The sequence below is a fragment of the Eleginops maclovinus genome, chromosome 8 (assembly GCF_036324505.1).
Source record: "Eleginops maclovinus isolate JMC-PN-2008 ecotype Puerto Natales chromosome 8, JC_Emac_rtc_rv5, whole genome shotgun sequence".
In the NCBI taxonomy this organism is placed as follows: domain Eukaryota; kingdom Metazoa; phylum Chordata; class Actinopteri; order Perciformes; family Eleginopidae; genus Eleginops; species Eleginops maclovinus.
The window spans coordinates 13,109,236-13,122,183 of NC_086356.1; the positions used below are offsets into that span (position 1 = coordinate 13,109,236).

The 12,948-nt window shown below is 40.4% G+C and overlaps 1 protein-coding gene across 2 annotated transcripts in view; it reads left to right on the top strand.

The window, feature by feature from the left end:
• Positions 1–12,948, top strand: part of unc5cb (unc-5 netrin receptor Cb) — a 104,380-nt gene that overhangs the window by 60,023 nt on the left and 31,409 nt on the right. For both annotated transcript variants that reach the window (XM_063890326.1, XM_063890327.1), the window contains exons 3-4: positions 5,307–5,450; positions 10,456–10,559. In XM_063890326.1, coding sequence (XP_063746396.1) covers positions 5,307–5,450; positions 10,456–10,559 — 248 coding nt within the window. The remainder of the gene's footprint in view (positions 1–5,306; positions 5,451–10,455; positions 10,560–12,948) is intronic.

Sequence of the window (12,948 nt, forward strand, 5' to 3'; positions counted from 1 at the left end):
ACAGGAACAACACAGCAGTTTGTTTGCATGCATCAAATTAGTTTAGAACTTTAAATAGATCATGGTCTTGAAGAGGCTTAAAGGTGCCATAAAATGCACCTATCTGGTATTTTAAATTGTTCTCTGATGTCTGCAAAGAAAGTATATAACTTTGGTTGAGCCAAAAAATGTCCAGATGCGGTTTTACAGGCCCATTTACAACCCTGTGATTTGGTCATAGAATGAAACAAGCTGAATAGCCTTATTTGGGGCCTCATTTAAATAATTATGACGAGCTCTGCTCTGATTGGCGGGTTTATATGGAACAACCCATGGCTGCCTCAGAGACCACAGAAGTAATTGAAGTTCGCGAAACTGTGAGAGATGAACCATGGAGGCTATTGGCATCTAACCTTACATGTTTGAGCCTTTATCGGAGGAGGAAACCGATGAATTTGAAGAACAGCCAGTTGGTCGGAGATCGGAGAGCAACATTACAGAGTGGTAAGTGTTAGCGTTAGTGTTTCCAGCAGCTGGTGAATGCAAATGTTGGGGCTGGACTACCGTGTGTGACGTAACACACAGGGATTGTTGTAATTCGCCCGTTTTACTGCTGTGATATGCATATTCATGATTTGCACGTGGAGGAGGAAACAATGGTGTTTGAGGTTCACGGTATGTCAGTTCAATGTACCGAACTCTCCTTAATCAACTATGCCAAGGTAAATACAGTTTTCCATTCTATGGCCCCTTTAACATAAAGGGTTGGAGTTTAAATCTACCAAATAATACCAATGATTTAAAAAAGACATGCGTAAAAAAAAAAAAACTTCTTACTGAAAGTATAATTTGTGTGACTTGAGTAGTTGCAATGTTATCAGCAATAGGGGGCTTGATTCACTAACAGCATTACCCTGCACAATGGTCTTCACAGCGAGAAACAATTTACCTACAGCTCTCCCTTGGGGCCTTTAAAGGCACCTCATGCAGGTAATATGCCTGTCTCTAAAGTATTTTTAATTGGTGTGACACAGAGTAGGCCATGTGTTGCAAAAGTGACACCAGCGTGGTTTTATTTCTGTATTTTCAAAAAGCAGTGCTTTGTGGAGTCGGGAGTTAGAACATGCGACACACACGCGTTTGATGCAAAAGCAAGCAAACTCAGATATTCAATAATGAGGATACATAAAGAGAAGCCATAGATTGAGAGCACGTACAAAATGTGACTTAGCAGGAGGCAAGAATGATAAGGTGTGGAGAAGGAACAAAGCATGAAGGCAATTTTTACAAATGGCCTCCTGCAGTGATGATGTAGCTTCAGAGACTCACCATGCTGTCACCTGAACACGGTAGCATTTACCTCCCAGTGTTGAGGGCAGTTCGGAGTCTGTTGTGAGCGAAACAGCATTGATCTGAGCGAATGAGCAGCAAATTAATTATAGGTAGAAACTACTGATGTAATATACACTGGAGACAGCTTGTCACTCTGTTTGAGATATGAGTTAGAAGATCAAAGATGAGAACTCTTCATCTGGTTGGATAATCCAAGCACTTACCCCCCTCGCCCTCCTCCTCCTCCTCCTTTAGTTCTCCTTCAATGACCAATGCCTCCTTTCTCCCCGACTTGTCTGATCAATATCTTAGCCAGTGCTAGGCTAGCTCACTTTAATGACCACATTAATAATGAATCATCTCCAATAAGGAGCCTACTCCAGCCTATTAACGGGACCTATTGTACAATCATTTCTGCTAATGGCCACATTGACGTGTGAAGTAGCCCCTCATCGCTGGTCGTGACATGAGCCACCTTTGCTTTGGTCCTCTTGGTTGCAAATTGAGTGGAAGTCTGTGTCTGTTTGGTTGTTATCATTGTAATGCTATACTATACAGTCCACTAAGAGCTGCTAGCTGAGCAAACACATGAAGTCACTGGATGAGGTCAGCCGGCTCACTTCAGAGCCCTGCTCTTCTGCTAGAGTGATCCTGCTGATGTGTTTCAAGTGCAGCACGTCAGGAAGAGTTTAATCCTGCTTTAGTATGAACCATGAAGTCATATAGTCCACCCTTAAAGTTGCCATCGTCAGTTGAGGCTATCTTACGGTACAGAGGGCTTTTTCTTACAGACAGATAATTCCCGACTATAACCCTTATTCAGAAACTGTGTGAAGCACACACAGAAAGAATTAAAAGATTCTGGCGCGTGTTTTACACCCTTAGAGAATTTGTTTTCTTATTATTGTTTGCACTATTGATTTTCCCTCTCTTACTCTGCGTGTGATGTTCACACATCTATCACATCCATCCTTGACATTTTTCACCTTACAATACACATATTCTCAGACACATTGGCATACAGTACAGACAACCACAGACACGCATCCTTGGCCCATGTGGACACACACATGCATGCAGAGGAAAATGCGCACACAACAGATGCTGCTGTTCTTCTGCCTGTCGGCACACGGTGTAAATTTTACATGAGAGCTAAGCTGGTGTGTGGGATGTCACTGTGCTTGCTATGGTTGCCAGAACAAGGAGGCTGTGTGAATGCACTGAACCTGAAGTAAAATGGCATGTTTATTTTTTAACCATCCAGTCTCCTTGCAATTTTCATTCAATCAGACATTCTGCAAAGTACTGTGTAAATGAACTTGAACTGTAAGACAGATTCTGAACCTTTGTACAAAAATATGAAGGTAGTGTTTATTTAGATAGATATAAAAACCAAGCATAGATACCGTCAGTCCCACTTGGTTAAGAAACCTCTTTTCATTAAGATGTCTTCTCCACAGCAGACTATATTAGAATAATTTGTGTGCTTTGTGATACTCTTTCCTATCACTATGCAATACGATTCGCCATGAACGCTCAACTGAATTACATTTTTGGGAAATTAAAGGAACATAGCAGTTATCAGTTTCCTAACATCTACTGTAGGTAAAAGATTAAAGTTGCTGATTATAGCTAGATTAAAGCTTTCTTGATACATATATTACAGTATGAGTGAGCTTTTAAACTACACTGATTTGAAGATTTATATTTTAAATTACTGGCAGAGGTTCACAGTATGCCTTTAAAAAGGTCAATTGTATCTCTGGTTCAGCAGGTAGTGAATCACTTTGTATTGAACTGGATTTCAGGCAAAGATAAGGTTACTCATTCAATGAACACTGGAACATGGTGAGTCATTGATCTGTAAAACAGTTTCAAGGCAGGCTGATAATGTGATGATGTCACACACATGTATGTGTTTGGTTTAGCTCAGTTAAAAAAAACAACAATTAAATAATGAATACAAAAAAATTAAATGACTATAATATATATTTTGTTCAATTATTCTAACATTCATTGAATGCAGTAGAAATGCTCTTCCAATGTACATTTTTAAAATTATTTTACGTGTCTTTTATTTTATTCAGTGTAATGAAACAACTGTCAAGTTATTATTAAAGTATTTCTGATTCTGTTTTTGATCAAACAAGTCATATAGTTGGCTGGCTAACTTTTAACACATTATAATATTACAAAATATTACTGGACTAGTGTCAGTTTAGTAGACTTCTCTCTGGGCTTTTGACATACAGCCACATCTTTAGATTGACATGCTCTCTGTGGAGCCCATTTAATTTGTGTCTGCTCACTAGCCTCAATATTGTTTATGAATTATCAGGCTTATTCTCCATTAGACTGTGTTGGAGATGTTAATGAAAAAAAAAAAAAATTTACATTTAGATATTAAAATACAAATCCTATAGTATAATGTTGATTACAATAGCTAAATATACACATCCCTGTTTGACTGTCCATGCTAGTGAGCCATGTAGCTGAAAGCTTCTATTGAGGTGCCGTTTTATAGTAAGAGACAGCAAAATTGATATTAAATAGTCAATATTAAAGACAGGCTCTATAACTTTGCACATACTGTAACTCTTCATTACAAGAACAGTGAGCATAACTCATTAAATCTTGTATTGAATGTACTAAAACTACAACAGAAGAATCCCAGTATCTGGCATTATTCCAGATAACAATGAAAAACAGCCACAGAGCAATTCATCACCAAAACTGAAGAACTGAAGAGTGGGATTAAAAGCTGCAGGGCCTGACAAATAGCGATTGGTAATACTGTTGACAGGATCTGCAGACGAACAACATCCTAACAAAAACACATCCTTCATGGGGGTAATGGCGTAGGGAACGTTTCCTAGGCTCACAAAAGGCCCTTCAGTAGCAACTGGGCATAATTTGAATGTCACAGTCCACTTTCACATTATTGGTACCGGAGTCATGAGCATGACAGTTCCAGGAAAATGGCAACTTGCCTTTTTTTTTTCAAGTGGGCTGCACAGGCCCCACATTTAAACTTAATAGAGCAGCACTTTGGAGGATGAAGTGGCATTGGATATCCAACACATCGTCTCAGCATGTTCTTCTGAGAAAATCTGCCGAATCAAGTCGTTGCGTCCTGTAAAGTGTCTCCAACATGCAATTCAGGTTTCTGGAGGCCAGCAGAATTAAAGGGATATAAAACTAGAAGGTCATTCGGAGAACAAAGACCTCTGCCAAGGCTGTTTCTATAAGCGAAAAATTCTACAAAATTCTACATCCCCATGTTTAGGCTCTGCTAAACTAAATAAGGGTTTTTGTTTGCCCTTTCTACACTAACCACCAAGTATTCTATGTTATTCTGCTGACAGTATCTCTAAGTATTCCATTAAATAAAAATAAAAAATCAGTTGAGCTGGATAAAGGCACGACATTACATATGAAGTATCTGTGACTTCAGTGAATGCTCATGAACCATTATCCATACATTTATGTGTGCATTCAAATCCTATGATGGACGTACACACACTGAAGCAGCAGCATAATCTGCTCTGGAGGGGCAGCTGTGGGAAGAGGCATTTGTTTTGGGGATGATTTGTTTGTTTGGGTCCTGGCACCCAGATGAGCAGTAATCAGAGGAGTTAGCAAACAGGATTGTGGTAGCCATGACGCCTCGAATCCTCCCCCACAGGGCCCGAGCCCAAACAGCTCAGCGCTCTGGCATCGGGGCCCAACTGACACACACACACGCAAATACCAAGTGTCAAAGCATGTGATGTGACTGATATAAATGGTACTGAATTGTTTCATGTGATCCACTATAGACATTTTTATCCCCAAGGTGAGAGAATACATTTTAATAGGTTTATTTTGTGAAGGTTTATGAGATTAACTGTTTTATCCTGGCTGGTTTAAGTTCCTCATTTTGTTCTCTTTTGATATGTGCTAATGCTCTATCTATAACTCCCTCTCTATGGATCCTTTTTTGTCTTTCCTCGCAGGCCTGGTAGTGAGAGAGGCCAGCATAGAAATCACTCGGCAGCAGGTGGAGGAGCTGTTTGGACCGGAGGACTTCTGGTGTCAGTGTGTGGCCTGGAGCTCTGCAGGGACCACCAAGAGCCGTAAATCCCATGTCCGCATCGCGTGTGAGTATTCTCCCCTTCCTCCATCCTGCTCTTCAGCCCATTATTCAGTCTTTATCATGTCTCTCATCTTTGTATTCCTTTCCAAACAAAGTCTCTCGGCTGCCAAGGAAATGCATCTCACAGACCGTCTTGTGTATCTTGTCAGATTTACAGATTCTGGAGATAGAAGCAGTGAAAAAAGGTTTTACTAACATGGGACTAAAGTGTCCCTTTGAACTTGGGTTGGTAAAAAGCCGTCAGCATCCAAATCTGCTTCCTTGTGTACAGTATAACCTGGAGGAACAGGGAAGATCTGCCGCAGTGTTTACACAGTAGAGAGGCTACGGCACATGTTTATGCCAGTGTTCCCTGTTCTTCCTGTAGGTGGTCCTCGTTTGTTGTCAGCCTGTGCGTTTTTCCTCCTACTGAAATGCATCACACATTGGTTTCCAAGTAATGAGAAACATTTTGTTGCCTCTAAACTTTGGGCACATTTTAACTGTTCCCAAAGGATCTGCCAATCAAAATCTGAAAAGTAATGAAACCCCAAAGGACACAGGAGGAAGGCAGAGTTATAATTGTAGTTATAGTTGTGACATCAAGGCAATGCTTCTGCAAAAACAACACATTGCGTAACACAGCAGCTTACACATTGCTGTCAAAACTTCACCTGACGGGACTTCTTTTATAGTATCACCTAGATCATCACACGTTCAACTCCTGTCTAAGTTATTTCAAAGTATCTTGACTGACATGTCCTGTTTTGAGGCAAAAAGACAGAGGATGCAACTCCGGCTTGCAGCATGCATTTTAGTCTACATCAAATATTTTCACTGCTGGATAGGGCTTGATAGGGATATCACTTGAGCTTAATGTCTGGCTGGCAACTCAGTGCCACTGTCACAATGATTTTGTTTTCACTTTAAGGTACAAGCGCAGAGCAGCACAGTACGGAGTCAATATCCGCGGTTTTCCCCTGATCTACTCAGAGGCAGTTGGCATTCATATACCTGTCCCTCTCAATTGTCTCATCTAATTCTCATTTACTTCTCCGCATCATTGTATCTCTTGCTCTCTTTATGCTTTACCCCTGTTTTCCTTACAGTTTCTCTTTGAATTCAATGTATTCCCTCTATTTTATTTCTCTCTAACCCTCTCTCTATGCTTTACTGTTGGCTGTACAGTTTCTCTTTGAATTCAGTGTATTCCCTGTGTTGCAAACACCAGTAGCTCTTCTCATTACGGCTTATGTTATACTAGCCTGGTGAATCAGAATCATCATGCACCCGTCTCCCGCTGAGCCCACTCCTGCTGCTCCACCTCCTATAATCACCCATGATGAGCAGCCTTCCAGCACTAACCTATCCCTCAAATCACAATGGACCCCTCTTCCCCTCCCATTAGCTTCCGCTGAATGGATTAGCTCCTCTCCTGTGCTCTCTCTTCAGGCAGGCTCCTTGTCTGAGTCAGGCTCTATTCTGTTAGGCTAATGGAAACTGGGCTTGTTTTTGTCTCCTCTCCCATCATCTAAACATATACAGTTTAATCAGACTGTGAGTCACAGCCAGCGCTGGTCGAGTTGAGAGGTTATTGTGTTGAAGAACTGGCTTTTAGAATTGTGAAAAGGGCACTCTGGTTAAGAGTATAGTCGGAGTTTGTATGTAGCTGCTGGACTAAATCTGTAAATTCCCCATGATTGCCTTTTCTTCCTGTGACCTCCACAAAAGCATTTTGATTGGTCTCCATAGTTGGGGAGCAGTGATTGCTTGCCAAAGACGGGCAATAAAAGCATGTGCACAGAAGCAAATTAAATAAGTGAATCAAATCAACTGAAATGCCTTTCAAAAGATTGTCGGAGGGTTATGTTTACTGAGAAAGCTGGAAATTGATTTTCTTGTTTGTTTGTGGCCTTTTAATTTTACGAGTACAACATAGTAAAACCTCCACTTTAATGCTGGTGACTTGACTCATTATTTAAACTTGGTAGACTTCATTTCCTACCATAAGTTCAGTAAGTAATGATTTACTAAGAGAGTTGTTTCTGAAGTGTAAGGCTGGCGTAATTTAGCATGACAAGTAGCTAAACATATCCACTTAAGGTAATGGTTCTCATATGTGTATCCTTCTGAGGGCGTGCAAGGCTGAAAGTGGTTGTCTGTTGAGGAGGGAATGGTGTGACTCCCGCAGGAATGTCGACTCAGCTGGTCCCACACCCTTCAGTGTCCCACAGTATACCGTTCAGGGTTACGAGAAGTGAGGAAAGGAGAGACTCCAGTGGGGAGCCATAATTTTAAACCCACATCCAATAAAACATACAGTACAGTGCAAAATAATCACTTGCATGCTACTTACTGCGCTTCATCGTGAGTAATGGCAGAGGTTTGCAAATCATGATGGAAATAACAAAACAGAAACTGACTGTTTAATTCTAATTTAACAAGCTGTAGTTGTTCTGCTGAGAAAAATATGAGTAATAAAATCATGAATATTTCAAATGAACTCACACACACTGGCCATTATTTGTACAAATGTAATTCAGGCTATTATGTGATGTTTTAGTAATGTTCAGTACAGTTTGCATCAGCTGGTTTGAAGTTGTGGCAGTCACAAACTGGATGACAATAAAAGAGTAAAAACATGACTGTTGGTTTTCTAGCAGCACAAACATAAATTTAACTTTACAATTAAAACGTACTGTGTTCCCATCGCTTGATTTAAGGAGGTTATGTGGCTCTGTAAAGTTTTTACTTAAGTTGTAAAACATGTTAGTCCAAGCTGAATCTGCTGTGGACCATGCCAAGGACACCGCTGCCGGTAAAGTGGCTACTGGTCATTCTCAACCACTAAATGGCATGCTGCAATATTGCATACTGAGCATCCAGGCCACTACCCAGTGGAGACTTGCATACCCTCCAGATGCTTTATATGTAGAAATAACATTTAATGTATTAGATTTGGCTGTTGTGCATATAAAGTGCTGCATATCAGGAGCTCCTGCTGTTTCTCCTTACCAGTCATACTGTAGCTGTATAATCTGTTGGATGCAGCTTCAACTGTTATTCATATCTAAAATATAATTCTGATATCCAATCAACAGTGGAAAACCTCTTCAACTACAGTACCCCTTTGATTCAGTTTTACTACTTATCCTTTTCCTTACCTTTCCTCTCCATCTTAAAAAAACAAACAGTTTGTCCTTGAATCAAATCTTAAGCTATTTCCCAGAATATACCCCTCCAGTCATTCCTTCTTTTAATTTCATTGCAGACTTTTACAGAAATTGCTTCAATTCAACACTCATGCTTTTAGATTTTATAATACATTGAAATGTGTATAGTTATGGCATATTCCCCTGAAGACACACACACACACACTCACAAGATGAACTGGGACAAGGGAACTCATTGAATTTGTTATTTTAAGGTTAATTTCAAATAAAAAATTAACCTTAAAATGACTATAGGTATTCTTCACGGCTCCCGGGTGTATCCTGATGATATATTCTGTAATAAGAACATGATCTAGTTCCACTTAAAGGGATGTAGAACACTATGCTCAACAGTGGAATGTCTCAATTTCAGTAAAATGTCTACTCATGTAATACCCATTGAACAAAAAAGAAAGCAAGTGATGAAATCGTATTGTACTAACATCTTGAACAGGTTTTAGGTTATGTCTCTTTTTACTGCATGAAGTGATGCCTAAAATAAACTATAGTGAGAATGTTCTGACCTTACCATAGCCTCCTATGAATAACAGTTATTTATTATGATTGGTAATGCCACTCTAGCACATCCATTTCTATAACCATTCTACAAAAGAGTATTTTACTAACTCTGCCTCACGGCATCTAAAGGTGCTTCAGTTTACCCTATACTCGCATGAATTCAAAAACCATTTGGTATTGAAAAGCTATCTAGTAAAATAAATCACTTAAAAAAAAAAAAATCCAAGCACACCATGTCAATAGTTGCCCATTACAGTATTAATGTTGTTCTTTGAAGAAGTGCCTTATCTTTTCCTCAGCTTGAATCACTAAAACACATCAGTTCTGGGTTTGTTTCCATGAAATGTATTTGTACAACAAACTTAGAAATAAGAACAAAACTCCCAACATTTTATTTTACTGTTGCATCCTTTGTGTTGTTTATTAGAGCTGCATCTCACATAACATAGTATATTTCTTGCTTAGTTCAAAGGTCTGAGCTTGACTCTATGTTTCACTTCATTCTCTCAGTCTAGTTCTAGCACAGATTTCATTTTCAAGTTGGTTTGTCTTCCTCTTAAGTCATTCTTGTCTTTTCTTAGCAGAACTGTCTTGCTTTAACGAGGGCAGAGTTCAGTTCATGCCACGTTCTGTATAAATGTTGTATAAGAAAAACATGTTATTTTAAAGCACACTGCGGGGGATGTGGTTACTGCTTTAGATTGAATGTGTCAGTTAAAAGGCCAAAGAGTGTGTTTGCCAGGAATATTGTGAAGGCTTTGGAAATGGTATCAGTGAAGTTTGGAGGTTTTGATTGTAGATTTGATGGTTCAGTGACTCCAAAGCTCCCAAATAGTACTGTAACTCCCCATTAAGTCCATTTTCTCTCTCTCATCCCTCCCTGATGTTGTTGTGTATGATGCCCGCTGCCCCTCTCTCAGTCTGTGCAGCAGGTTATGATATATGTCTAATGGGCTTTGGGTTTCAGTGTAGCATGACACCTCCAGTAATCCTGCCCTGTCAGCTCCACTATTTCTGCCCTGCACTACTCCATCAGGGCTCTCACTCCACAAAAAAATTGGTATTTTATTGGAGGGCAAGTGTCCTTATCTTCCTTCTATCTACTCGAGGCAGGTTTATCTGTGTGCTGAAGGAGAGTGGCAGTTAAAAAGACATCTTAAGTAACTGTTTCCAACATTTAAATACACACTTTGTATTTCCTCTGCACAGTTGAAATTACCTATTATTCAAAACAACCCTCACATCTACATGCCACTGACATTGAGGTAGATATTGATATTTTCTCTCTGTTCATTTTAGATTTGAGGAAGACATTTGACCAGGAACCTCTTGGGAAGGAGGTCTCCCTTGAACAGGAAGTGCTGCTCCAATGTCGCCCACCTGAAGGCATCCCAGCTGCTGAGGTAAGACTGAAAATACATTTGTCTGAGCCAGGGAACTGTAGTTACAAGGATAATTGTATTTTTGTTTGAAAGGATTAGTTCTAATATGCACTCAAAAATGTTCACCATAGAAATGCAGGCAGTTGTGATTATCCAGACTAAGCCTGGCCAAAAGTTCTCGCCTCAAATCCAATAAACTGGTGCTTGGAAAAGTGGTTTATGTGAAGAGCTTCTCTGAAGCTTTTTTTTTTTTAGCTTCTGCTGAAATGTCACCATCATTTCTGGTGTGATTTTTAAGGTATATAATGGATAGGATAAACAGTTTAACTCCCACATCATTGTTAAGCATACATAGTCATTAGCATATAATATGTGTTTTGGTAATGCCATTGGTTCTGTTCTTTTATGATATAAAAGGTGCAAACTGTGTGGATAGCAGAATTTGCCTCCATTGTGAACGCTGTTTATAACAGAAGTTGTAATGAAATGACAAACTGAATAAATCTGACACAGTCCAGCGCACAGATAAGAAATTATTTTCCACCACTGCCTGTGCTATTAAAGCTTTTGGGGTATTTCCTGGACATTGGCTAGTCACTGTAATTTGGTCAGAGGAAAGAAAAATTGTAATTATCTGCTGTAGGGGGAAAAAATGAAACCAGTTGTGTTGCTGTGTTACCTTATTTCAGCCAATATTGCCTCCCTGCTCTTCTTCCTTCCTGCCTTACAGTCGTAGCTGCATTTGAAAAGGCTCAGTTGAGATTGCAGGAACATAAATAGAGGATGAAAGGCTGGTTTGATGGGTGGGGTAGCTTTGGTGTATTTTTTTTGGAGTATGGGGTGTTGGGACTGAACTCTGTTAAGGCTTGTGATTGACCTGGAAAAGCCGAGTTAAGTGAGTGGAACTGCACAGCATTTATCCCAGCTGAAAGTGCTGACAGGCTAAATGGAGGAAAGTTTGGGACTGGCACTCGGCAGACTCTCCTTATACAATCCAAGCTTCAGTCTGATAGTGTTGCTGTAACAGCCATTTAGTACTGGTGATTTTGCCGCCTGTCTGAGGCCTCTCTGTCAATCCTATATTGGCTCAGTGCTGCTATTAAAGACTCAGCTTGGGTCCAATCATGAGCTATCTATGCTTTTTGAGATATGGAGTTGCTTTGGCAACCCAGATTTACAATGAATGGTAAATACTGTATGAGCCTTGTCAACATTAATTGCGGTTTTCCGACCCAGTAAAGGTATGTACAGTGGGGCAAAAAAGTATTTAGTCAGCCACCAATTGTGCAAGTTCTCCCATTTAAAAAGATGAGAGAGGCCTGTAATTTTTATCATAGGTATACCTCAACTATGAGAGACAAAATGAGAAAAAAAAATCCAGGAAATCACATTGTAGGATTTTTAATGAATTAATTGGTAAATTCCTCGGTAAAATAAGTATTTGGTCACCTACAAACAAGCAAGATTTCTGGCTCTCACAGACCTGTAACTTCTTCTTTAAGAGGCTCCTCTGTCCTCCACTCATTACCTGTATTAATGGCACCTTTTTGAACTCGTTATCAGCATAAAAGACACCTGTCCACAACCTCAAACAGTCATACTCCAAACTCCACTATGGCCAAGACCAAAGAGCTGTCAAAGGAGACCAGAGACAAAATTGTAGACCTGCACCAGGCTGGGAAAACTGAATCTGCAATAGGTAAGCAGCTTGGTGTGAAGAAATCAACTGTGGGAGCAATTATTAGAAAATGGAAGACATACAAGACCACTGCTAATCTCCCTCGATCTGGGGCTCCACGCAAGATCTCACCCCGTGGGGTCAAAATGATCACAAGAACGGTGAGCAAAAATGCCAGAACCACACGGGGGGACCTAGTGAATGACCTGCAGAGAGCTGGGACCAAAGTAACAGAGGCTACCATCAGTAACACACTACGCCGCCAGGGACTTAAATCCTGCAGTTCCAGACGTGTCCCCCTGCTTAAGCCAGTACATGTCCAGGCCCGTCTGAAGTTTGCTAGAGGGCATTTGGATGATCCAGAAGAGGATTGGGAGAATGTCATATGGTCAGATGAAACCAAAATAGAACTTTTTGGTAAAACCTCAACTCGTCGTGTTTGGAGGAGAAAGAATGCAGAGTTGCATCCAAAGAACACCATACCTACTGTGAAGCATGGGGGTGGAAACATCATGTTTTGGGGCTGTTTTTCTGCAAAGGGACCAGGACGACTGATCCGTGTAAAGGAAAGAATGAATGGGGCCATGTATCGTGAGGTTTTGAGTGAAAACCTCCTTCCATCAGCAAGGGCACTGAAGATGAAGCGTGGCTGGGTCTTTCAGCATGACAATGATCCCAAACACACCGCCAGGGCAACGAAGGAGTGGCTTCGTAAGAAGCATTTCAAGGTCC